The sequence below is a fragment of the Somniosus microcephalus genome, chromosome 1 (genome assembly GCF_052327205.1).
Source record: "Somniosus microcephalus isolate GS21.2 chromosome 1, FLI_Smic_1.0, whole genome shotgun sequence".
Taxonomy (NCBI): domain Eukaryota; kingdom Metazoa; phylum Chordata; class Chondrichthyes; order Squaliformes; family Somniosidae; genus Somniosus; species Somniosus microcephalus.
In genome coordinates, this window is record NC_140987.1 from 104,565,399 (window position 1) to 104,591,377 (window position 25,979).

General features: G+C 46.3%; 1 protein-coding gene across 1 annotated transcript in view; it reads left to right on the top strand.

Moving 5' to 3' along the window:
* The window catches only part of LOC147124270 (A disintegrin and metalloproteinase with thrombospondin motifs 19-like), a 719,202-nt gene that overhangs the window by 216,613 nt on the left and 476,610 nt on the right, over positions 1 to 25,979 (top strand). The window contains exon 9 of the mRNA XM_085984458.1: positions 16,698 to 16,838. Coding sequence (XP_085840584.1) covers positions 16,698 to 16,838 — 141 coding nt within the window. The remainder of the gene's footprint in view (positions 1 to 16,697; positions 16,839 to 25,979) is intronic.

The following is a 25,979-nucleotide window of genomic DNA, read 5'->3' on the forward strand; positions in this document are numbered from 1 at the left end:
CGGGGTTGCACAAGAATCAGAAAAACAGAAAGTTTGGGGATGGGTGCAGAAATAGGAAGGGATGAGACCATGAAGGGATTTAAACAAGGATGAGAACTTTGAATTTGAAGGGTTGGTAGACTGGTAGCTAATGTAGATCAGCTCGGACAGAAGTGATGAGCGAGTGTGATAGGATACAGTCAGCAGAGTTTTGGGGGATGCAAGGCCAGCCTGGAAAGTATTGGAATAGGCATTTGGAGGGAACAAAAGCATGGATGAAAATTTCAGCAGCAGATAGGCTGAGGCAGGGGTGAAGGCAGTTAATGTTGTGGAGGTAGAGTATACGGTCTTTGTGATGGATGGAATATGGGGGTCTGACACTCCGCTCAGGGACAAATAGGATGCCAAGTTTGTGAACAGTCTGGTTCAGCCAGTGTCATTGATTGGGGAGGGGATGGAATCAGTGGCATGTTGTAGGGATTTTGTGATGGGGCTGAAGACCATGGCTTCGGTCTTATCAATGTTTAGCTAGAGGAAATTGTGGCTCATCCGAAACTGGCTGTCTGAAAATTTAGAAGCAGTGGAGGATTCGAAAGAAGTGATGGAGAGCTAGAGCTGGGTGTCTTCATCATACATGTGGAAATTGATGTCACTAAAAGAAAGCAAAACGACTAGCATTTATATAGTGCCTTTCACGATCACCGGACGTCTCAAAGCATTTTACAGTCAATGAAGTACTTTTGAAGTGGAGTCATTGTTGTAATGTGGTGAAAGTAACTCTGACTCTCTTAAGAGACATTGTCGCCTGAGAATAGTTAATCTGGATAGTTACAAGTAGCTGTGATCATCTTGCGTATTCTCATCGATCATAGTGAGTCGTACCTCCCTGCGGGTTCCCGTGGGTAACGGCGTTTATCGTTGGCCAACTCAACTTCCTAAGACATGTAGATGAGGAAGAGGAGGGGTCCATGAATAGATCTTTGGGGAACTCTGGAGGTAACAGTGCAGTCATAGGAAGAGAAGCCATTGCTGGAGATACTCTAGCTATGATTGGATAGGTAAAAGTGGAACCAAGTGAGAGCAATCCCACTGAGAGGAACAACGGAGCAAAGGTGTTGGAGGAGAATGGTGTTGTCAACTATGTCAAAGGCTGCAGAGAGGTCAAGGAGGATGAGAAGGGATAATGCACCACAGTCACAGAGGATGTCTTTTGTGACTTTGGTTTGGACTGTTTTAGTGTTTTGGGAGGGGTGAAATCCTGATTGAAGAGATTCAAACAGTGAGTTGTGAGAAAGATGGGCATATATTTGGGAGGCAGTGACACTTTCAAGAACTTTGCAGAAGAGGATATTGGAGACAGTTTGCAGATATCAAGGGGTCAAGAGAGTGGGGGGCGATAACAGCAGCTTTCAAAGGGACGGGATAATACCTGATGAGAAGGAACTATTTACAACGTCAGCTAACATGGGGCCAAGGAGAGAGGTCAGGTGGTCAGTTTCATGGGAATGGGATCAAGGGAGCAGAAGGTTGGCCTCATGGACAAAATGAGCTTGAAAAAGGCATGATGGGAGGGAAGCTAGAGAGAGACATGGGTACAAGACTAGAGCAGGAGATGCTGAGGGGGAAGTTTAGCTTGGCAGGCAAGAAGAAAGGGGGAATCAGCAGATGCAGCTGAATGGGTGATCTCAACCTTGGTGACAAAGAAATACATGAGCTCCTTGCACTTGTTGGAGGTGAGGGAAGGGAGCAGGGGAGAGGGACTTAAGGAGTATGCTAGTAATGGAAAAATAAGCCAGGGTTACCTTTGCATTTCAGGATGATCCTGGAGTAGTGAGTGGTTTTGGCAGAGAAGAGTGAGGCACAAGAGTGATTGATGTGGTCCAGCCAAATGTGGTAATGGATGTCTAAACCTGTTGTGTGCCAGATACGCTCAAGTCTGCACCCCTGGGACTTGAGGGAGTGAAATTGGGGCCATACCAGGAAGAATGACTAGGATGGGAGAGAGTAAAGGTATTGCTGGGGACAAGGGCATCAGAGGTGAAAGTGAGGGAGTGGCTTAGCAAATTGACAACTGCAGAAATATGGTGGTGTTTGGAAGGCCAAAGGCTAGGCAACTTGGAACTTGAAAGTGCAGTTGTAAGTGACTTGGGAGAGAATGTTTTCCTAGGATGGATGCAGAAGGAAGGGGGATTGGAAGAGGGTGCAGTGTGTAGGTGGTACGAGATACAGGGAAGTGGTTGGAAATAATCTTGTCAGTGATCAGGCCCATGGGAGTAGAGAGCCTGCGGGAGATGGCGAGGTCGAGGAGGTGGCTGTTAATATGGAGCAAGGTGAGATTCTCAATGGAGGAGAAGGTGCCTGTGGATTAGAGGGAGAGACAAAGGTGTGTATTGATGATGAGGGCCACCCCTGTAGTGGTTTGGCCACCGAAGGTGTTAGAAAATATAGCCAGACTTTGGTAAGAGGCAAGGTGTCACCTTTTAAGAACTGCAGTAATGCTTAAATACCAAACTCCAGATATACTAAGATTATAGTAGGTTAACAGAATCCAAAAGTACAATAAATTAAGAAGTGGTGGTGGGGGGGGGGGGGGGAGGAATTCAATTTTGGTAGGGTCGCAAAACAGGAGGTAGAGGATTGGCTGCTTGTTATACATCCCACTCGATTTTCCCTTCTATTGGCAATCTCCCTCTGAGAGGCCATAGAATAAATGCTGGGGAAATGAGGAATGTCACACTGGTGCAGTGGAGGAATCTCTTCTGAGGTTGAGGCTGATGCACGTTGTTGGGACAGGGGGGCAGTTTTACTCTGTATCTAATTGTACTATATGTAACCTAGAAGTGCTTGATGCTGACACTGAAAGCAATTAAATCCCTGATCTTGAGCAAAATAGGATTTCTGACTTGTATAACACTGGAGCTATTGAATCCAACAACATGCCTTACACAGTTAATTATAAAGGACACACAATTAACATACACAAATAGTAATTCATTCAAAATGAATAACCTTTACATATGAACTTCATTTTTGAATGTTTATATGAAATGATGTTTGACATTAGACACTGCTTAATGACCCCATAAAATTGAGTGGGTCAGCTGATCCCTTTAATTAAAAAAAATCCTGCTGAAAGATTTTAGTTGTTATTGAAGAGATTCGATAATGGTGAAATTGGATGAATTACAATAATTTCAAATTCATGTCTGTTGCATTTTAATCATGTTGGACATATTATCAACTTCAAGGGACAGTGCACATAAGAGGTTTCAATCAGACAGTTTTGGCCATAAATATGATTGCTTCTTTTAACGAGATTGTTATATTTTCTTTTTCCAACTTCACCATAGTAGCCTTTTGTTTAGATCTCATCTCTGTTTAAAGGTCTTTATATAAAATGAGCGGGACTTTGGCCCAGCTTTCAACCAGTGCAGCTGTGAACCATCGAATGCTTAAAGAAGCTTTCAGACAGGGCTCTTTAAAACCTAGTTCTCGTCAGACAATGTGAAAGACTTGGCACGCAGGTTGATGTATATAGTCCGTGGTGGTTTCACTGTGTACTAAAATACAGTGGGAAGTCTTGGCATGGAATTTTAATGTGGCCATTTGGTTTGAGGCACACACTAACTACTATTGTACTTTGGCTCAGCAAGCCAAACTGTAATGCACTGAATTGTTAAGTGTTTGTAAAAAGTTCAATTATTAATTACTAATAGTTCTGTAATAAATGTTAAATAGATTAAATAAATCTGTACCATTTATGAAATTCAAGAGAAGGAAAGCTTGGTAAATGATTTGAAACAAACTGGGGCGGAGGGGGAGATTTCTTCTGTGCATTCTGAGTAAACTAAATTGTAAACCTGTGTATTAAAAATGTGAAATATTACACAGTGCACAGAAGAAACTTTCCCCCCACAATTGGCAAATAATGTGTTGCACTTCAAGAATGCTCATATTTAAATTAAGTATAGAAACCAAAAATATAAGGAAGAGTCAGCATGGATTTTGAAAGGGAAAGTCTTGCTTGACCAACCTCATTGAATTTTTTGAAGAGGTAACAAAGAGTAGACAATGGTAATGCACTGGATGTAATTTATCTAGATTTTCAAAAGGCCTTCGATAAGGTACCCCATAATAGACTGATGAACAAGGTCAGAGAATGTGGAGTCAGGGGACAAGTAGCAGAATGGATAGCTAGCTGGCTTCAAGACAGAAAGCAGAGAGTAGGAGTAAAGGGTAGCTATTCACAGTGGCAGAAGGTGGGTAGTGGTGTTCCACAAGAATCAATGCTGGGACCACTGTTGTTCACAATTTACATTAACGATTCAGACTTTGGAATCAAAAACACAGGCCCAGAATTTGCGGTCAGAGGCTTCCCACGGGCAGATGCTTCCGACCTGTAAAAAATCTACGAATTTACCTGGTGGCCCGGGAGGTACGAAGATTCATGCTCCTGGGCCTCTCTGGGTACCTGCGGGTAGAGGCCCACGTATCCCAGGGGCGCAGGCAGTTTGCAAGAGCACGTGGGCCTGCCCAACCAACAAAAGAAGGGAATCCCCATTCATACTTATGGGAGTTTCGTATAAATGGAATCCCCATAAGTATGAATGTGGATCACTTAAAAAATACACGAACACATGAAATAAATCATTTTTAAAAATTACATATTTCAAATTAATTAAAATGCTATTTCATTAAATATTTTAAACAAAAATCTTTCTTAAAAAAAACATTAAATTCAGTAGGTTGCGCCACCCGTTAGCGCCTTAAGAGGGCGCTAAGTGGGTCGCAAGCCAACTGGTGCCCGGGCGCGGCACTGTCCACGCCTCCCGCTAAATTCCGCGGGACGTTAGTGGCGGCGCTAACCGTTAGCGCTGCGCCGCTGCCGATGACGTCATTGGTGTGCGCAGCGCCCTGCTGACGCCCCGGCCGTGATACTTGGCAGCGCCCCCTGATTTACCGCCGGATGCTATGTCCGACCGGTTCAGGGAGGCCTACCTGCGGCTGGGGAGGCGCAAATTAAAGGCGAGGTGTGGGGCGGCCATTTTTGTTGTTGGCCGCCTGCCAGCACCTGCCTGCGCTCCCGTCCCCGGCCTCCTGAACCTCCCCCCCCGCGGAGTGCCAGCTGCGCTCCAAAAGCCCGGCACTTCTCCTCGGTGCCGGGCTCTTTTGCCTGCACTCCCGATCCTTGGGGGCCCAGCTGGGCGCCAGATCGCGCTGCACAAGGCCCCACCCCTATAAGAAGGGGAGGAAGGCCTGCAATACCGCAGTGCGACGTGCCGCAGCGTGTGGCGCTGCGGCACATAGCGCCACGATATTCACTCGCAGCGCCCCAAGAGGGATGTGGGGTGTTGTGTATGTCCCTTTAAGGGAATAACTGGTCTCAGACTGCAGTACCGGCAGTGACCATTTCTGTATAAAAGGCCCTGGCAGGCTTCTGTAGTTTCAGTTTCCAGATTGTCTCCATTCAGTAAAGACTTGTTAAACCAACTCCTGCATTCCGTGTCTCCATTAACACACGGATTTAATACTGGCGACGAGTAAGAAACGAACTTACCTGCAACTCGGCAGCACCTCAGACGACGTTATTGAAGGTCGAAGCCAGAAAAGAAAAAAAAAAAAATCCAAAGAAACTCGAGAAACGGGCGTCGACCGTGGGCAACTGCCCTCCAAATCATCGGATTGAAAACTTGCAGGGGAGACTGTCAAGAGCCAGGTTTGGTTCCCCAGTCTGTGGTTTCCCAGCTAATCGGGCTGGTGGCAGGTAGTGCACTGATCCTTCCTGGGCTGCGGCGGGCTAGAGCTCGATCGGGTGGCTCTGCAACGGGGCCGGGAAGCGAGTCGGGAAGCAAAGAGAGAGAGAGAGAGAGAGAGAGAGAGAGAGGGTGGAGCACACAGGGCGCGGCCGGTGCTTCGCAGCCGGGCAGCGTTCGGACCTAAGAAGAGGGAGGGAAGTGTCCCAGAGGGTCCGCTCCACGACGGGAACGGTTAAAAATAAAAATACCGTGGAGAGCGGTGTTGACAGCAGCGGCAGCGGCGGGAAAGCACGGGAGGCGCCATCTTAACTCGGCGGGGAAGAAAGAAAAGCGCGGGAGGCGCCATATTGATCCATCGGGGACGAAGGAAAAGCGCGGGAGACGCCATCTTAGGTTTTCAAGATGCCAAAGACTGGCGCTATCACTGCCTTCGATAATGCAATAGAAGACTGGACCACGCATGTGGAAAGAGTCGAGGTATATTGCGAGGCAAACGAAATTGTCAGGGTTGGGGAGCCACGGGGCCGTATAAATACGAGGCCGTGCTCTCCAGGCAAAGGTAGGATCTGGACCCAAGTGCAGAAACCAGACAAGAGACACATATACAGTACTTTGTTTGAACTTTACTAGATTCACACATAACCAGATTAACACAAGGGACACAGCAATATACATAAGAACTAGAGACAAGAGAACTCGAGACAGAGACATAAGCATACATAAGAACTGGAGACAAGTTACAAGACAGCTAGTCAAGATAGGAACTCAGGACAGCTTCCATGAGGAAGCCCACTTGTCTATACTGAGCTTGCGACAAGCTACCACAAGGGGCAACCGGCTTGCCGAGGCACAACTCCAGACAAGCTACCCCGAGGGTAATCGGCTTATCAATGCAAGGCTCAAGACAAGATCCCAACGGCTCCCACATAGCAACACGCTAGTCCAAACAGCACCTTACCAAGACAAGCAGCTCAACAGAACAAGACTTAAATACATCTTAAATCCAGAGACAAGAACACAGACTTAGATACATAGCTCGAGAGAACTAGAACACAAATTTAGGTACATAGCTCGAGAGAACTAGAACACAAACTTAGATACATAACTCGAGAAAACTAAAACACAGACTTAGATACATAGCTCGAGAACTATGGCACAGACTTAGATACATAACTCGAGAGAACTAGAACACAGACTTAGATACATAGCTCAAGAGAACTATGGCAGCCAGCTTGTGAAGGCAAGCTGCCATAGAGGAGAACCTAGTCAAGACAAGGAACATTGTCAAGACTAACTCCCTGGTTCACCCTAGTGAGGACTGAGCACTGAGTGAAACAACAACAGAACTTATATACCAAGAAAACCAGGTGCCACCCATAAACAGCTAACAGGCTGATTAAAAACTAACAGGGTTAGGAACAATTAACACCAAAGACTAGGAACAATTAACACAGGAGACTAGGAACAATTAACACAGGAGACTAGGAACAATTAACACAGGAGACTGACAAGTGAAGGTGCCATCTAAAGGTTACAAAAAGGAACTGACTGGCACCCTCACAGAAATAGCCGAGGAGAAAAAGGCATCGGTATTGCTAAATTTAATGGGCACAAGAACGTACGGCCTATTGCAGGACCTGATTACTCCAGCCAAACCGAAGGCGAAGAGTTTTAACTAAATTGTTGCCATCCTACAGGAACACCTAAATCCTACACCGCTGCTGATAGCAGAAAGATTTAAATTCCACAGGAGAAATCAGCATAAAAATGAGAGCAATGCTGATTACCTTACGGAACTACGCAAGCTATCAAAGCACTGCCAGTTCGGAGCAGGACTGGCAGATACCTTACGGGACAAATTTGTCTGTGGACTCCTGAGTGAAGGAACCCAGAAGAGGTTACTCTCGGAGAAAGAGCTGACGCTAGATAAGGCTTTCAGCGTGGCAGTATCGTACGAAGCAGCAGCAAGGGGAGCTGCGGAAATACAACAAAAGCCACAGGAATACGGCACCCACGAAATGACACGGGGATTTGCAAAATGTTATCGCTGCGGCAGAACAAACCATGCCAGAGCGGAAGATTGGGAACAGTTTAAGATAGAGCAAAGGAGGGCAAAGGGCATGATCAAGAGGGGCAAAATAGCTTACGAAAACAAGCTGGCGGAAAATATAAAAACTAACTCCAAAAGCTTTTATAAATATATCAAAAGGAAAAGACTGGTGAAAACCAAAGTTGGTCCATTGCAGTCAGATACGGGGGAATATATAATGGGAAATAAGGAAATGGCAGATCAACTAAATGCATACTTTGGGTCAGTCTTTACGAAGGAAGACACAAAAAACCTCCCTGGGATATCGGGAAAAATAGGGACATTGGCAAAGGAGGAACTGACGCAAATCAATATCTCTAAGGATATGGTGTTAAGGAAGCTAAAGGGATTGAAGGTGGACAAATCCCCAGGGCCTGATAACATGCATCCTAGGGTACTGAAGGAGGTGGCCCTAGAGATAGCGGATGCACTAAGGATGATTTTTCAGAATTCATTAGACTCGGGAACAGTGCCGATGGATTGGAGGGTAGCTAACGTTACCCCACTATTCAAAAAGGGGGGTAGGGAAAAAGCAGGTAATTACAGACCTGTAAGCCTTACATCAGTTGTGGGCAAAATGCTGGAGTCCATCATTAAGGATGAAATAGCGGAGCACTTAGCAAATGGGGACAGGATAGGACAGAGTCAACATGGATTTACAAAGGGTAAATCGTGCTTGACTAATCTATTGGAATTTTTTGAGGGAGTAACTGGTAGAATAGATGGGGGAGAGCCAGTAGATGTGGTGTACCTGGACTTCCAAAAGGCCTTCGATAAGGTCCCACATAAAAGATTAGCATGGAAAATTGAGGCTCATGGGATAAAGGGGAAAGTTTTGGCGTGGATAGGGAACTGGCTGTCAGATAGAAAACAGAGAGTTGGAATAAACGGCTCATTTTCTGAATGGCAGGCAGTAACAAGTGGGGTACCACAGGGATCTGTCCTGGGCCCCCAGCTGTTCACAATTTACATTAATGACCTGGATCAGGGAGTCGGATGCAGCATTTCCAAATTTGCAGACGACACTAAACTAGGAAGGGGGGTGGGCTCAGAGGAAGAGACCAGGAAGCTCCAGAGCGATTTGGACAGACTGGGCGATTGGGCGGATAAATGGCAGATGCACTATAATGTGGACAAGTGCGAAGTTATCCACCTTGGGTGCAGGAACGGGAGGGCAAATTATTATTTAAATGGCAATAGATTGGGAGAGGGGGAAGTACAGAGAGACCTGGGTGTTCTTGTACACCAGTCACTGAAGGCGAGCATGCAGGTGCAACAGGCGGTCAAGAAGGCAAACGGTATGCTGGCCTTCATAGCAAAAGGGTTAGAATACAGGAACAGGGATACCTTGCTGCAGCTGTACAGGGCACTGGTGAGACCACACCTCGAGTACTGTGTACAGTTTTGGTCGCCTCATCTGAGGAAGGATGTTCTTGCCATGGAGGGGGTGCAGCGGCGATTCACCAGGCTGATACCAGGAATGGCGGGAATGACCTATGAGGAGAGACTATGTAGTTTAGGGATGTACACACTGGAGTTTAGAAGATTGAGAGGGGACCTCATAGAAGTGTATAAAATTCTGACAGGTCTAGACAGACTGGATGCAGAAGGAATGTTTCCCTTGGCGGGTGAGAACAGAACTAGAGGACATAATTTAAGGATAAGGGCTAAACCATTTAGGACAGAGATGAGGGGGAATTTCTTCACTCAGAGAGTGGTGAACCTGTGGAACTCATTGCCACAGAGGGCAGTGTACGCCAGCTCATTAAATATATTTAAGAGGGAATTAGATATATTTCTACGGGCAAAAGGGGTTAAGGGTTACGGAGAGAAGGCGGGGACGGGATACTGAATTAAAGGATCAGCCATGATCTCATCGAATGGCGGAGCAGGCACGAAGGGCCGAATGGCCTACTCCTGCTCCTATCTTCTATGTATCTATGTATCTATGTATGACCAGAAGGACTGCTGGTCCGAGGACAAAATATGCAGGCAATGTGGAAAGATGGGACACATTGCACGAGTTTGCAGGTCTGAGAAGAAGACCAACGACAATAAAAAGGCTACTAAGGAACCGTACAGGAAAGTACAAAAGATGACGGACAGTAGTTCCGAAGACCAGATGAGCGATAGTGAATCCGGGAACAAGAGACTAAGCTGTCTCAAACTTCACAACGTAATCGCAAAAGAGGATTACCGAACCATTTGGGTCACCCTCACGATAGCAGGGTCTCAAGTCAAAATGTAATTGGATACAGGATCAGCTCTAACCGTCATGAATCGACGAGACTACGAGCGGCTATTCTCACACATACCCTTGAGAGAGACATCCATTGTCTTGAGGACGTATATGGGGCAAAAAGTATACCCCAGAGGAAAAATAAGGGTGCCTGTCGAATACAACGGCAAGAAAATACGGAAATTGTATCTCTACATTCTGCAAGATGGTGGACCACCGCTATTGGGGCGTGAATGGATCAGAAAGATAAGTTTAGACTGGCACTCCATTCAGGCACTGACGGTGGCTGGTAAAAAGGATGACGACGTCACTCCTGGACGATTGTCAACAATCTTAGCTGACGCCAAAGAGGTATTTCAACAAGAACTGGGCACTCTTAAAGGCGTAACCGCCTCGATAAAAATAGAGGAGAATGCAATTCCCAAGTTTTTCAAAGCAAGACCGGTACCATATGCAATTCGCCTAGCCGTCGAGGCAGAGCTGGAGAATCTGGAGAATGCAGGCGTGTTATCTAAGGTAGACTGGAGCGAGTGGGCGACACCCATCGTTCCTGTCATGAAGAAAACGTTAAACAATAAGTCTGAGGAGCCAAGGAAGGTTCGCATCTGTGGGGACTTCAAGGTGACAGTGAACCCAGTCCTTCACACAGTACAATATCCTCTTCCAAGGATAGAAGATACCTTCGCCTCACTATCCGGAGGGAAGCATTTTACAAAAATTGACCTAGCGCAAGCATATTTGCAGATGGAGGTTGAAGAATCCTCTAGGAAGTATCTCACGATAAACACTCACAAAGGTCTTTACCAGTATAATCGACTGGTATTCGGAGTAGCATCAGCTCCGGCAATATGGCAAAGAGCGATGGAACAAGTCCTGCAAGGGATTCCGAGGACTCAGTGTTACTTGGACGACATCCTAGTGACAGGTGAAGATGACAGTGAACACCTTGCCAACCTAGAGCAGGTGCTCACTAGACTACGTGAACATGGGCTACGAGCCAATTGCCCTAAGTGCGAGTTTTTTAAGAAACAGATAGCGTATTGTGGCCACGTGATTGATGAAGAGGGGTTGCATAAGTGCCCTGACAAAGCTGAAGCGGTAGTTAAGGCTCCAGCGCCTGAAAATGTGTCACAACTGAGGTCATTCCTCGGATTGGTGAATTACTACCATAAGTTTTTGCCGAATTTGGCCACAATTCTGCATCCACTGAACGCCCTACTACGAACGGGAGTAGCATGGAAATGGAGCAATGAATGTAAGCCGGCCTTTCAGAAGAGTAAGGACCTAATCACTTCAAGAGAAGTATTGGCTCACTACAACCCATCACTACCGATAAGACTGGCGTGTGATGCGTCTCCCTACGGTATTGGGGCGGTACTGTCACATAAATTCCTTGATGGTTCTGAGAGGCCGATAGCTTTTGCGTCACGCTCGTTAACTTCAGCCGAGCGTAACTACGCCCAGATTGACAGAGAGGCCCTCAGCCTGGTGTGGGGGGTGAAGAAGTTCAATCACTACCTGCACGGTCAGAAATTTACTCTACTAACTGATCATCAACCTCTCGTCTCCATTTTCAACCCTCAGAAGGGCGTACCGATAATGACGGCACAACGGCTACAGAGGTGGTCCCTTTTCCTAGGGGCACACCAATATGACATCGAGTACAAAGGAACTAAACAGCATGGGCATGCTGATGGATTGTCGTGCCTACCATTGCCGACGGTGGAAGAAGAACTGGCAGTGGATCCAGTGGAGTTATTCCACTCGACTATTGTCGAATGTCTCCCTGTGACGAATGCAAACATAGAAAAGGAAACACGAAATGACCCGATACTCTCCTGGGTCTATGATTTAACGGTGAAGGGATGGCCAGCACATGGCGAACCACTGCTGCCAGCATTCTCGCCGAGAAGGGAACAGCTGTCAGTGTGCAGAGGAACCTTGATGTGTGGATCCAGAGTAGTAATTCCACCCAAATTGAAGGATAGAGTGCTCAATGAGCTTCATGAGGGTCATCTGGGAGGGGTAAAAATGAAGAACTTAGCCAGAGCGTTTGTGTGGTGGCCGGGAATCGATAGAGAAATCAAAGAGATGACCAAGAGCTGTACAGGATGCCAGAAGGTCCAAAACGCCCCACCACAAGCCCCTCTACATCCATGGGAGTGGCCCTTATCTCCATGGCAAAGGGTGCACATTGATTTTGCTGGTCCCTTTATGGGCTCGATGTTTTTAATTGCGGTGGATGCACATTCAAAGTGGCCAGAGGTAATAAAAATGTCCTCAACCACCACAGAAAAAACTATCACAGTCTTACGAACCATATTCGCCAGGAATGGGCTGCCTGAACAGATTTGCTCTGACAATGGACCACAGTTTGTGTCTGAAGAGTTCCGGAGGTTCTAAAAGAACAATGGTGTTAAGCATTACACATCCGCCCCATATCATCCAGCCACTAATGGATTGGCCGAGAGGTTTGTTCAAACATTCAAGAAGGCTATCAAGGCAATGTGTAATGAAGATATACCCCTACAACACAAGGTGGATAACTTCTTGTTTGCCTACCGGAATGCGACACATGCGGTTACCAACCAAACTCCAGCCATGATGTTCTTCAATCGAAGACTACGATGCCGCTTGGATTCGGTTAAGCCAAACGTCAGAAGAGATGTGGAGAACAGGCAGTTTCAGAATATGAATGAAAGGCCGACCAGGAGTTTTAAGATAGGTCAACCAGTTTTGGCCCGGGACTACCGCACAGAGAAATGGCAGCCAGGAACGATCTGTACACGGCAAGGACCTCTAATGTATACCGTGGACGTTGGAGAAATCATTGTAAGACGCCATGCTGACCAGATTCTAGAGTCACTGGAAAACCTCAACTCCACACCACGATCTGATGCACCTGGCGATGAAACCGAAGTACCAATTGCATCTACCGCAGAATCGGTGATATTGGAAGCAGACGAACCAAACAACGACATTGATCCCGACTCAACCTTGCCAGAAGAACCTGATATCCCAAAGAGGCGTTATCCAGACAGAATCAGGAAGCCTCCTCAAAGACTGAACTTATAATTGCTTAACTTCAACTAATGTATCTAGCAACCGTAATTGTAATTGTAATTAGTTATTATTTAGTTGTTAAATGAATGTTATGTACTGTTTATCTAAAAGGGGAGGAATTGTTGTGTATGTCCCTTTAAGGGAATAACTGGTCTCAGACTGCAGTACCGGCAGTGACCATTCCTGTATAAAAGGCCCTGGCAGGCTTCTGTAGTTTCAGTTTCCAGATTGTCTCCATTCAGTAAAGACTTGTTAAACCAACTCCTGCATTCCGTGTCTCCATTAATACACGGATTTAATATGGGGCGCCTCCAGTAGCGCTGCGCTTCCCTTTGGGGCGCAACAACTCAATTTCTGGTGCGCGGGCACGAATGTTTCCGGGGTGCTACTTTTAGCGCCCTGGCGAGGCTGGTGCTCCAAACGGGGCTATACTCAATTTCTCCCCCTATATGTTTTAACGGGGCTAAAATTAAACCTTCTTGGACAGGGTTTTTAAAATTATGAAGGAGTGATAAAATGTTATTTTTCTATTTTTTAAAACTCTTATGCCAGGTGTAAGAAGTTCATGGGCATTCAGCGGGCAGAAGTTGGACAAATAGCGCAACTCTCCGCCTGCAGAGGCCCTTTTCCTGAGGATGCGGATGATCTGTCAAGAGAATTCTTACGGGCGCATGCACACCTCGTACGCACCCGTAGGGAATGCAAATTATGGCCCACAGTTTCTAAATTTGCAAATTACACCAAATTGGGGGTAGAGTCAATACTGAGGAGGACTACAACAAATTAGAGGAGCACATTAATAAACTTGCAGAATGGGCATATAATTGGTAATTGAAGTTCAACACAAATAAACGTGAGGTATTACTTGGCGGGTGCGAGTGTAGGTGGGGTAGAGGAGCAAAGGGACCTCAGAGTACAAATGTACTAAAAGTAGTGACACAGGTTAACAAGGTCATAAAAAAAGCAAACCAAGCACAAAGGTTTATTTCTAGAAGCGAATAGTATCGATGCATTTAAGGGGTGGCTAGACAAGCATATGAGGGAGAAGGGAATTGAGGGTTATGCTGATAGATTTAGATGAGGAAAGACGGGAGGAGGCTCGAGTGGAGCATAAACACCGGCATGGACTGGTTGGGCCGAATGGCCTATTTCTGTGCCGTAAATCCTATGTAATCCTATGTAATACTGGAAGTAACCAAATCAAGCCTCTTATGAAAATCTCAACTTGGCCTTTGCTTGTATTAATAAAAAAATGCACGAAAAGCCATGGCACAAATAGTCTTTATCCAGTCATTGATTTAATAGAAATTATGCATTTGTATACTGTAGGTAAAGGATAAGCAAGTCAACATTGGTTTGGATTTGGATACCAGCACATCGGAGCAGAAGTAAAATAATTGTCAGGGATTAGTACAGGCGAAAATTTGGCTCTGATTACTTTTATGTCAGTTCAGAATTCATGCCAAACAGTGAATGCTACCATTTTTCAAGAAACATGTTTTCATTGAATCAGTAATGTTTGAGTGTGTATCATTTGTAAATTAATATGGAGCCACAGAAATACTGGGGCAGAGAGGTATCCACTTACAAATGTTAACAGGAAAAATTAACATTGAAGGATAACTTACAACCCATGAGTAAAATAAAGTTATGATAGGCACAGGTCCTCCAGAGTACGTACTTCATGTTGGAAGTACTTTCAAATTCAAATGGCAGTACCTTTAAAAAATTTCCTTGAAGGCCTTTATATAAAATGAATGGGACTTTGGCCAGTGCTTCATTGAGCCATCTAATGCTTAAAGAAGATTTCAGCCACTACAAAGATATGCAATAATTATTCGGAGCACAAGTAAGTTCAAATATATAATTTTTGCATGGTATAATTTTATTATCCTAATTAACTAGGATCTTGGCTCAAAGTGTTATAAAGAACATTTGGGTAGATTCGAGAACTTCAAAAGCAGAATCTCAATAAGATCAAACTAGTTTTTTAAGGTATAGATTACTATAACAGAACTGATAGCAAAATACTGCAGATGCAAACCAAACGCAGATTGGGTGACCGCTTTGCGGAACACCTCCGTTCAGTCCGTAAGGGTGACCCCGAGCTTCCGGTCGCCTGTCATTTCAATTCACCGCTCCATTCCCACTCGGACCTCACCGTCCTTGGCCTCTTGTACTGTTCCACGGAAGCTCAACGTAAACTCGAGGAACAGCACCTCATCTTCCGATTAGGCACTCTGCAGCCTTCCGGTCTCAATATTGAGTTCAACAATTTCAGATCATAACCTTGGCCCCTATTTCATTTTCACTTATATTTTTCCACTCCTTTCCTTCCCCCCCTCCTTTCCTTTTGTTTCTCTCTCACACCTGGCAGCTATCTTTTACCCTGCCAGTACACTTTACACCCAATCACAGCCTATTACCATCTCGTCTAGCTTCTAATCTCTTTTACTTCTTTTGGTTCTTTTATTCTTTTGTCCGATCGCAGCCCTGCCTTCGATCCAGTTCCTTTTCTCTCCAGTTTTGAAGAAGGGTCAAACCCGAAACGTCAACTCAAATTTCTCTCCACGGATGTTGCCTGACTTGCTGAGTTTTTCCAGCATTTTCTGTTGTTATAACAGAACTGATACTTGATTTGGATCACATGGAATGGTTTCTGCTGGCTGCCTTTGCAGTAAATGCATCTATAGCACATTCAATAACCTTGATTAAGTAAATCAATGTGATAGTCAGCAGCTTCTTTTCATGTTGAGCCATATTACTATTGCAATACCAATCTAATTAACATTGCCAGAAGGCTGAAGTACTTATTCATCCCAGTGGATGCTCTGTGGAGCACAGTAGTTTCTGTGCTGTGATCATGGGAATGCCATCTCTGGAAAATAACTCAGATTTGAATAATGGACATGTTAGTATAGGTGGATATTGTGGATTTTTCTCAACTGTCTTTTGTGCAGAGGTCAGAGGACTATTTTGAAGGGCATTCCATTAGATAATTAAATAACTGGGTTGAGTCAATGGTCTGTGGAAAATGCAGCTCGAAGGATAATATGGTCAAACCGCTTTCCGTACTTTCTTATTTTCTAACGTGCCAAGTGTAAATGTGGAGCAAGCACAACTCTTTCAAGTGACAGTATAATGCACAAGTCAGGGATTTCTCTATCAACCATTGCTCCATGATTTATTCTGTTCTCTTTATTATTAAAAAACCCAATTGTTATTTGTTTTAATATGTGTAAACTGTTTCAATCTGCCTCCTTGCCAGTATCACCAGTAATAATGCACGTACCACGATATTTCACCAAGATAAACTTTTTTTCACCTATTTGAAGTATTGTCCATGAATACAATCCAAATAAAAAATAAAATGAAATCCAGAAAGAATGTGCACTAAATCTGTCATCCTTTACTTTTTAAGACCTTATCTGACACATTTGAAACAAAAACATTTTTATCTGTGTGCCTGCATAATAATGTTCCGCTATTGACATACTTCAGCTTTATTTTTAATTTGTTTTTATGTCAGTAAAACAATATGCATTTTTTTTAAACTTTTCTTCAAATTCAGTATGGGAATGAATCATGACAATGATCATCCATCCTGTGCAGATGGCCTCCATATCATGTCTGGGGAATGGATCAAAGGACAAAATTTGGGGGACGTATCCTGGTCCCGGTGCAGCAGAGATGATCTGGAAAGATTTCTCAGGTATGTACATACCAGATTTCCATTGCTACTGAAATTGTGTCCATAGCTGTTATTTTGTTGCAACATTTTAATATAGCAGACAATAGGCCTTGAATAAACGTAATGTAAAGAACTAGTTTATCAGCCAAATGTTTTCTCTAATAACAACAGAAAATGCTGGAAAAACTCAGCAGGACAGGCAACATCCATGGAGAGAAAATATAGTCAACGTTTCGAGTCAAACTACTTTTGTCGTACTTCAAACTACAAATGTTTTCTCTAGTCTAGTTTCCATTGTTAGATAAGAGAAAGATAAGAGTTTACTTTAAAGAGGTATCATTGGGTTTAATTTCCTCTGGCAGTGTGCTGAACAAGAGATTTGTGTAAAATTCCTTTGTGTGCTATTTTGACCTGTTTAACATAATTGGGTGGAGTAATTGTGTGAAAAAAAGTGCAAATGTGTTAGCCAGTATGCCATCAGAGGAAATTAAACCCCAAGTATATTTTGAGTATGCTTATGCATTTAACCATTTTAAGTCAATAACGTGTTGGCATAATTGCATTCCATTAGAGGAAACATTCTGTAATGAAATATTTCACAGAAATCACAGAAACCTCACAGTACAGATAGAGGCCATTTCGGCCCATCGAGCCTGCACCGACACATATCCCACCCGATCCCCGTAACCCCTACACCAACACATATCCCACCCTATCCCTGTAACCCCACGTATTTAATCCCCCTAACACTAAGGGTCAATTTTTATCATGGCCAATCAACCTAACCCCGCACATCTTTGGACTGTGGGAGGAAACCGGAGCACCCGGAGAAAACCCACGCAAACACGGGGAGAATGTGCAAACTCCACACATATCGCATTGTTAACTTTCAATATAGCAGTGTTTGCAATAGTTTCCCATATGGCATAAGATTTTTCCTCTTAACGTTGATACCTCTGCAATTTGCTGTAAAATTGTACCACAGCAGCATTTAAATGTGATTGATTTGATCATTTATGCTTTCTGTATGTCTGTACATATGTAGTAAATGCATGACTGCCAACTGTAATATAAGTTTTCACAGAAACTGTAAAAGTTGTAAGTTTAGTTATACTGGTCAAAGCATTGTCTAGAAATTTGTTGACATGGTGCCTGTTTTACAGGTGTAAAATGGGCATCTAAACATCCAATATGGCAGGCGTCACTGAAAGTATGCCACCCACCATATTGGCAAAGATGATGTAAAGGCAGCCATGGCTCGCACCTGAAACAGGTGTTAGGCCCTTTGCATATGCAAATTACAGTTGCCAACTTGTTTGACATATTCCTGGAGATTTGATCATATAGCATTTGATCACATGGCACCGTTAATATGATGCTTAATCACATGACATTTGATCACGTGACATTGTCCACTGTTTGCAAATGTTATTGCATTTAGCTTAGTTGAACGCAACCTGTGGAGGAGCAGTGAATGACAGACCACAACTTCAGGATTTCCGCATTAGGCTGCACATGTGCTAAATCCTGAAGTTGCGGTCAGTTTCAAAGGCGAAATGATGGTGAACGCTGCCAGTTCGCCGTCACCAGAACCACAAATTCCAGGCCATTGTAAACCAATGCACATCACACGCCGACATGAACTCTCCCTCCCTCCCTCCCCAGTTTGTGATTCTCTCTCCCCCAGTTAGATTCTCTCTCCCTCCCTCTCCCAGTGCGTGTCTCGCTAACTCTCCCTCCCCCAGTTTGTGTTTTTATCACCCTCCATCCCCAGTTTGTGTCGCTATCATACCCCTCCCCCAGTTTGTGTTTCTTTCTCCCTCCCACCCCGAGTTTGTGCCTCACCTTCCCTCCCCCAGTTTGTGTTTCTCTCCTTCCTTTCTTCCCCCACTTTGTGTTTTTCTCTCTCTCCCCTTCACTCAGTTTGTGTTTCCTTTCCTCCCTCCCCCAATTTTGTGTTGCTCTCTCAGGACTCACAGATTTTCCAGGCGATTTTCGTTGTCCCCGATGCTGTCATCCTCACAACCGGTAAGGATGTGGTGCGTTCAGAATAGCAAGGGGGCCAATAGGACCCAGAGAACGCAAATTGGCTGCAAGCCACGACAGCCAGGGTACTGCGCATACGCGAACCGTGCATACAAGGACTGTTTCTCTCAAGTCGCCAACAGTGCTGCTCGGGATACCAATCGCCCATTCCGGTAGACTCCCTCCAAAAGTGAGAAGGTTGGGAACCCTAATGCAAATAGAGGGCCTAACGCCTATTTCAGGACCCTTTTCTGAAATTGGGCTGCCGGGCTGGCTGCGTTCAGGACAACCAAATCTATATGTGACCTAACCAGCAATCCTTAAAGGGACCTTTATCGGTCACTACCAACAAGGTAAGTTTTTTTAAATACTGAGCTGAATGTGGAACTGGGAGCAGCAGGAGTGCTCCTGGTTCCACAGCTGTACCAAAGACCATTGCCAGCCCTTGCTTAGCCCCCTCCTGTTCTCATTCAGCTCTCCCGATCGTCTATCCCCCTCTCTCGATCACCTCCCCTCCTCTTCCAGGAGTTACCTAAGACCTGAAATTTAAATCCACTTTGCTGGCATGCAGTAGGTGGCCACAGCTCATTGGTCACAGGTGGCGGTGAGACTTGAGGCCCAATATCAAGTGTGCCTCAGGCCTATCCCCTAGTTAATCTGACGTACCTCCCTTATAGTGATTGTGATTTAGTTATACTATTCTTCTTTTATAAAGTTCTTTATATGTCTTTTAGGGCAGGTCTCTCAAAAAATTAGATGTTTCTCAGTGGTAGGGAGTGGATGGTAACAATATGTCAGCATGCTGTCCTTTCACCTTTGGACTTGGTTCCAATCCAGAAAGATTGATGGAATGAAAATCTTTTTCTGTCAGCTGTAAGTGTCTTATGTGAAATGAGCTTGTACAGTCTCAATCCAATTCTTAGCATAAAAGTGCCCCTAATTTGGCACTAAGTTGGCAGTCTCACTCAGAGAGGACATTGGGATGGCTGGTGTGGGAAGGAGTAATGTCCCTCCAGTGAAATAGCAGATACTCCTCGGAGTTTGGAGTTAATGACACCCTTCACATTCACAAGCACAACTTTCCCCCAAAAAGGGAGTTTTATTAAGTCATGATCACTGTCAAGCTTTGCAGACTTGGAGCACCAATTTGTTGACAATTACTAAGGCCATAAGGCAAGTGTGAATTTTATGCTTTATTGGCACAACTCTGAGGAAGCATCTCAGAATTTTTTTAAAATTCATTTATGGGAAGTGGGCGTCACTGGCAAGGCCAGCGCTTATTGCCCATCCCAAATTGCCCTTGAGAAGGTGGCGGTGAGTCGCCTTCTTGAACCGCTGCAGTCCGTGTGGTGAAGGTACTCCCACGGTGCTGTTTGGTAGGGAGTTCCAGGATTTTGACCCAGCGACAATGAAGGATCGGCGATATACTTCTAAGTCAGGATGTTGTGTGACTCGGAGGGGAACTTGGAGGTGGTGGTGTTCCCATGCGCCTGATGCCCTTGTCCTTCTAGGTGGAAGAGGTCACGGGTTTGGGAGGTGCTGCTGAAGAAGCCTTAGCGATTTGCTGCAGTGCATCTTGTAGATAGTACACACTGCAGCCACGGTAGAGTGGATGGGAGTGATTGTTTAAAGTGATGGATGGTGTGCCAATCAAGCGGCTGCTTTGTCCTGGATGGTGTCGAGCTTCTTGAGTGTTGTTGGAGCTGGTCCAGTTAAGTTTTTGGTCAATGGTGAACCCCAGGATGTTGATGGTGGGGGATTCGGCGATGGTAATGCCGTTGAATGTTAAGGGGCGGTGGTTAGACTTTTGCTTGTTGGAGATAGTCATTGCCTGGCACTCCTGTGGTGCAAATGTTACCTGCCACTTAACAGCCCAAGCCTGAATGTCGTCCAGGTCTTGTTGCATGTGGGCATGGACTGCTTCATTATCTGAGGAGTTGTGAATGGTGCTGAACACTGTGCAGTCATCAGCGAACATCCCATTTCTGACCTTATGTTAGAGGGAATGTCATTGATGAAACAGCTGAAGATGGTTGGGCCTAGGACACTGCCCTGAGGAACTCCTGCTGCGATGTCCTGGGGCTGTGATGATTGATCTTCAACCACCACAACCATCTTCCTTTGTGCTAGGTATGACTCCAGCCAGTGGAGAGTTTTCCCCCCAATTCCCATTGACTTCAGTTTTACTAGGGCTCCTTGATGCCATACTCGGTCAAATGCTGCCTTGATGTCAAGGGCAGTCACTCTCATCTCACCTCTGGAATTCAGCTCCTTTGTCCATGTTTGGACCAAGGCTGTAATGAGGTCTGGAGCAGAGTGATCTTGGTGGAACCCAAACTGGGCATCAGTGAGCAGGTTATTGGTGAGTAAGTGCTGCTTGATAGCACTGTCGATAACACCTTCCATCACTTTGCTGATGATTGAGAGTAGACTGATGGGCGACTGATGTGCGACTAGTTCTGGAGCACAAGTCTTCAGCATGATAGCCGGGATGTTGTCGGGGCCCATAGCCTTTGCTGTATCCAGTGGGCTCAGCCGTTTCTTGATATCACATTAGTCAAGATGTCTTAACCATGCAAACGATTATCAGTGGTGCCAGTGCTGTAAATACATTCTTATAGAATGAGAGAGTATTATGGTACTAAAGAGGGAATTTTCTGACTTTACCTTTCTGGTGGGAAAACTAGCCAGGATTGTGAAGTTGGAAAATAACCACTTACGTTTCCAGAACAAATATCATGGGATGGATTTTCTGCTAAGGTTACGCTGGTTGCCCCAACATAACCCCGGCAGGCAGGGGTGTGAAGTCGAGAGAAGATCTATTCTGCTGGCTCCTGATGAAGCACTGCTGGGACTTTCCACCAGAAGGGAAACTGAATGTAGAATACATTCACCCACTTATGTTAATGATGGGAAAACAACACCAAACAAAAAATTCTTCAACTGCCCTGAAGTCAGCCGGCCAAGCTGTTCTGCTGCAGCCCCTCCTTCCTCAAGGCCTGCAGGAGCTGGTTCCCATTGTTCCTCAAGGCAGGCTCACCTTATTATTTAAATAAGGCTGACCACTGTCATTGGCCAGGGTCAAAAGTCTAAAAGTCAGATAGCCAGTTGGTGAAGGATAGAAGACTAGAATCTAATCTTTAGTTGCTTACAAGCCTTTATTCAGAGACACACATTACATACTCCGCGCCCCTGCCCCCACTGCTGCCCCGTGCCCCCACTGCTGCCCTGCGCCCGCCGCCCCGCGCCTGCCGCCCCGCAACCCCATCGCCACCCTACGCCCCCACTGCTGCCCCATGCCCCCACTGCTGCCTCGCACCACCCCACGCCCCCACTGCTGCCCCATGCCCCCACTGCTGCCTTGCACCACCCCACGCCCCCACTGCTGCCCCATGCCCCCACTGCTGCCTCGCACCGCCCCTCGCCCCCACTGCTGCCCCGCACCTCCTCCACCGCCCCACACCCCCATTGCTGCCCCGCACCTCCACCGCCGCCCCACACCCCCACTGCTGCCCCGCACCTGCACCGCCGCCCCACACCCCCACTGCTGCCCTGCGCCCGCCGCCTCACACCCCAACTGCTGCCCCGCACCACCACCGCCGCCCCGCACCACCACCGCCGCCCCACACCCCCACTGCTGCTCCGTGCCCCCACTGCCGCCCCCACCACCGCCCCATGCCCCCACTGCTGCCCCGCACCGCCCCGCGCCCCCACTGCTGCCCCGCACCTCCACCGCCGCCCCACACCTCCACCGCCGCCCCACACCCCCACTGCTGCCCTGTGCCCGCCGTCCCGTGCCCCCACTGCTGCCCCGCGCCCCACCGCCGCCCCATGCCCCCACTGCTGCCCCGCACCTCCCCGCGCCCCCACTGCTGCCCCGTGCCCCACCGCCGCCCCATGCCCCACCGCCGCCCCATGCCCCCACTGCTGCCCCGCGCCCCCACTGCTGCCCCGCGCCCCCACTGCTGCCCCGCGCCCCCACTGCTGCCCCGCACCGCCCCGCGCCCCCACTGCTGCCCCGCGCCCCCACTGCTGCCCCACACCTCCACCGCCACCCCACACCCCCACTGCTGCCCCACACCTCCACCGCCGCTCCACACCCCCACTTCTGCCCCGCACCTCCACCGCCGCCCCACACCCCCACTGCTTCCCTGCACCCGCCGTCCCATGCCCTCACTGCCGCCCCGCGCCCTCACTGCCGCCCCGCGCCCTCACCGCCGCCCCGCGCCCCCACCGCTGCCCCGCGCCCCCACCGCCGCCCCGTGCCCCCACTGCTGCCCCGCGCCCCCACTGCTGCCCTGCGCCCGCCACCCCACACCCGCACCGCTGCCCTGCGCCCGCCGCCCCGCACCCCCACCGCTGCCCTGCGCCCGCCGCCCCCAAGATAAGCTTGCAAGCCTTCTGCAACCTACTCCCATATATATGAAAGCCAGAGCATCCCCAGTTAATTCCCACCACCTGCATACAATTAACACTCAATTGCTGTACGCCACTTAAGTACAATTAACAAGCAACACAGCCAAATTTGCAGTGACTTTGGGGGCCATTATCTTTTCAGTTATTCCAGAAACATCACTCTACTATCCAGTCCATTTATCTGCATAATATTCTATCTATAACAGTTTCAAACAACTTGTGTGTTAAGTGCAAAATTGGCTTGAAAACAATAGATAATGCAAAGTACTGTTGATAATTAATTTTGGCAGCTTTCAGTCATTTCTAATAACTAAAGTAAAGATTTTCCCATTGTTCCAGCTCTTTCTGCCTAATGATTGAGTGACCTCATTTTTCTAATGTTCCTTGTTATGTTGTATATTATTTATGGCAAATTCTGCTGAGAGTTAAAAGAGTTTCTAAGAAAAGATTTATGATTACATTTGACACTTTCTTCCGCATTTGCGTTTTGAACTTGAACCTTATAATTAAAGAATCTACAATCTTAAACATACACTATGTATAATGAGTTCAGGCGCCTTCTACTGTTTTTGTAAAAATCTATACATTTTTATGTTCTGTGCATGAACCTCTTGATAAATATTTACAAATTCTGAAACTACAACATTCTAGCATAAATTCAGTAATGGAACCACACTTAGACAGAAGCGCAGATTGAAGAATTGTGCCTTTGTGTTACAGCCCCATCTCTGTCTAACAAAGCTCTGCATTTGGAACCTCATCTCACTGAATTTACCTTTCATCCTGTTTTCCAAGGATTTCATAATGCCTTTGGCCCTAGCGTATTACATTAATCAACATCATATGAAAAACAATTAAAGAAATTATGTTTTATGAGTGGCAATATTTCAGCAGAGAGATATTTCCATCTCTAATCGAAAGGAGCTATATTACAAGCAGACAAGCTTTCAATGCAGTTACTTGACCATAATTGTTGCTACAATGCAGAGAGGCACATTTCTATCAATGGCTTTGATATAACAGGAGGATGTTGTGTTTTAACTTTATCCTACAACTCCACCAGAATGCTGTGGGCTTCATTCTCATCCACACTAAGACCCACACCCGCATAACCCTGTCCTCAACAAGCTCCTGTCTTCCTGTACCATAGAAAATTGACTTTAAGATTCTCATCATCACTTCAAGTTCCTCCATGGCCTCCATGTTTTCCTTCAGCCCTATGTCCCTGCACACACCTTTAACACCTCTGACACTGGGCTCTTACTGTTTCCTGCTCCCTTCCCTCTACTATTGGTGGCTGCTCCTTCAGGCGCCTTGCCTCGCCCTCTGGAACTTCCCCCCTCAACATCATTGCCCTGCTACCTCTCTCCCTGCCGTTAGAAATCTCAAGGCCCTTCTCTTTGGCCTTCCTTCCGCCCTCCCAGCTCAGTGTCTACTCGCTGATACACCATTCTGTAAAGTAGTCTGAGATGTCTCTTTGTATGTAAAATGTTGGTGTTATATCATTCCCTTATTGTCTTAGCATTTCAAAGCACCAAATCAGTTCCTGATCAATTCCATATAATGTTCTTGCTTCTGAGTTCTTTATTTTAGCTCCCTACAAAAATCTGCCACTGTCCTCATTTTCATTACTTATTCATTTAGTTTACTTCTGTTCCTCCTTGTTGTGGAGTTTTTCTTTGAACAATATAACCTAGACCTCTGAATTTATGATGTGGGCAATCATTGTTATTTTATCATTCTACTTATGACTGAAACATCCCCACTTATGCAGTTCCGTCCCTTTCATATGTAACCCTGCATCTAGACAGCCTTAATTTACTGTAGTAAAAACAGAAAATGCTGGAGAAACTCAGCAGGTCAGGCAGCATCTGTGAAAAGAGAACAGAGTTAATGTTTCAGGTCGATGACCTTTTGTCAAAACTGGAAAAAAGCAGGAAATGGAACAGATTTTTAAGCAAGTGAAGAGGCTGGGAAAGGGGGGAGGGGATGAAAGAACAAAAGGGAAGGTCTGTGATAGGATGGAAGGCAGGAGAGAGTAAGAGACATTAAGGGCTGGATTTTCATTCAGAAGTCGGAAAGGAGGCGGGACTACAACTTTCGGGTTTTAGTCCTGCCTCCATCGAGATGCGGCCAATCCACGCGACTTTACCTTGATTGACCTTGTTGAGCCCGCCCAGCGGGCTCAGCAGGCCAATTAAGGGCCACCCGGCAACAGGTGATGTCACAGACAGAAATTTCATCTGTCAAGACGTGTTGACAGATGAAATATCAGTGTTTCACAGCTGTTTGAAGCTGTCAAACACTGACAGTCTTACTTCTAACCTGAGTCCTTCTACGCTGACTCAGTTAGAAATCACGCTGGCACTGAAAGCTGAAGGCTGTCATTTTTGACAGCTCGCGGCCATTCTGCTTTCTGTGCCGGCTGAATGATGGACTCCCGAACAGGTAAGTACAGGTAATTTAAACTTCATTACACACTTTAGACACACTTACCTTTGCACTCATGCACTCATCACTCACCTGAACACCGACATCTCGACCCCTTCAAGTCCTTCAACCCGACGGCCCACCTCCTCTAACCTGGCGTGGTTTGGCGCCGTCGGGAATCCCACATGACACCCTTCAAAATAGGAATTAGGCTAAAAGCTGCCTGTTAACTACCTGTTAACAGGCAGTTAATTGGCACTAATACCTTCCCGCCTCGGGTCGGCGGGTCCT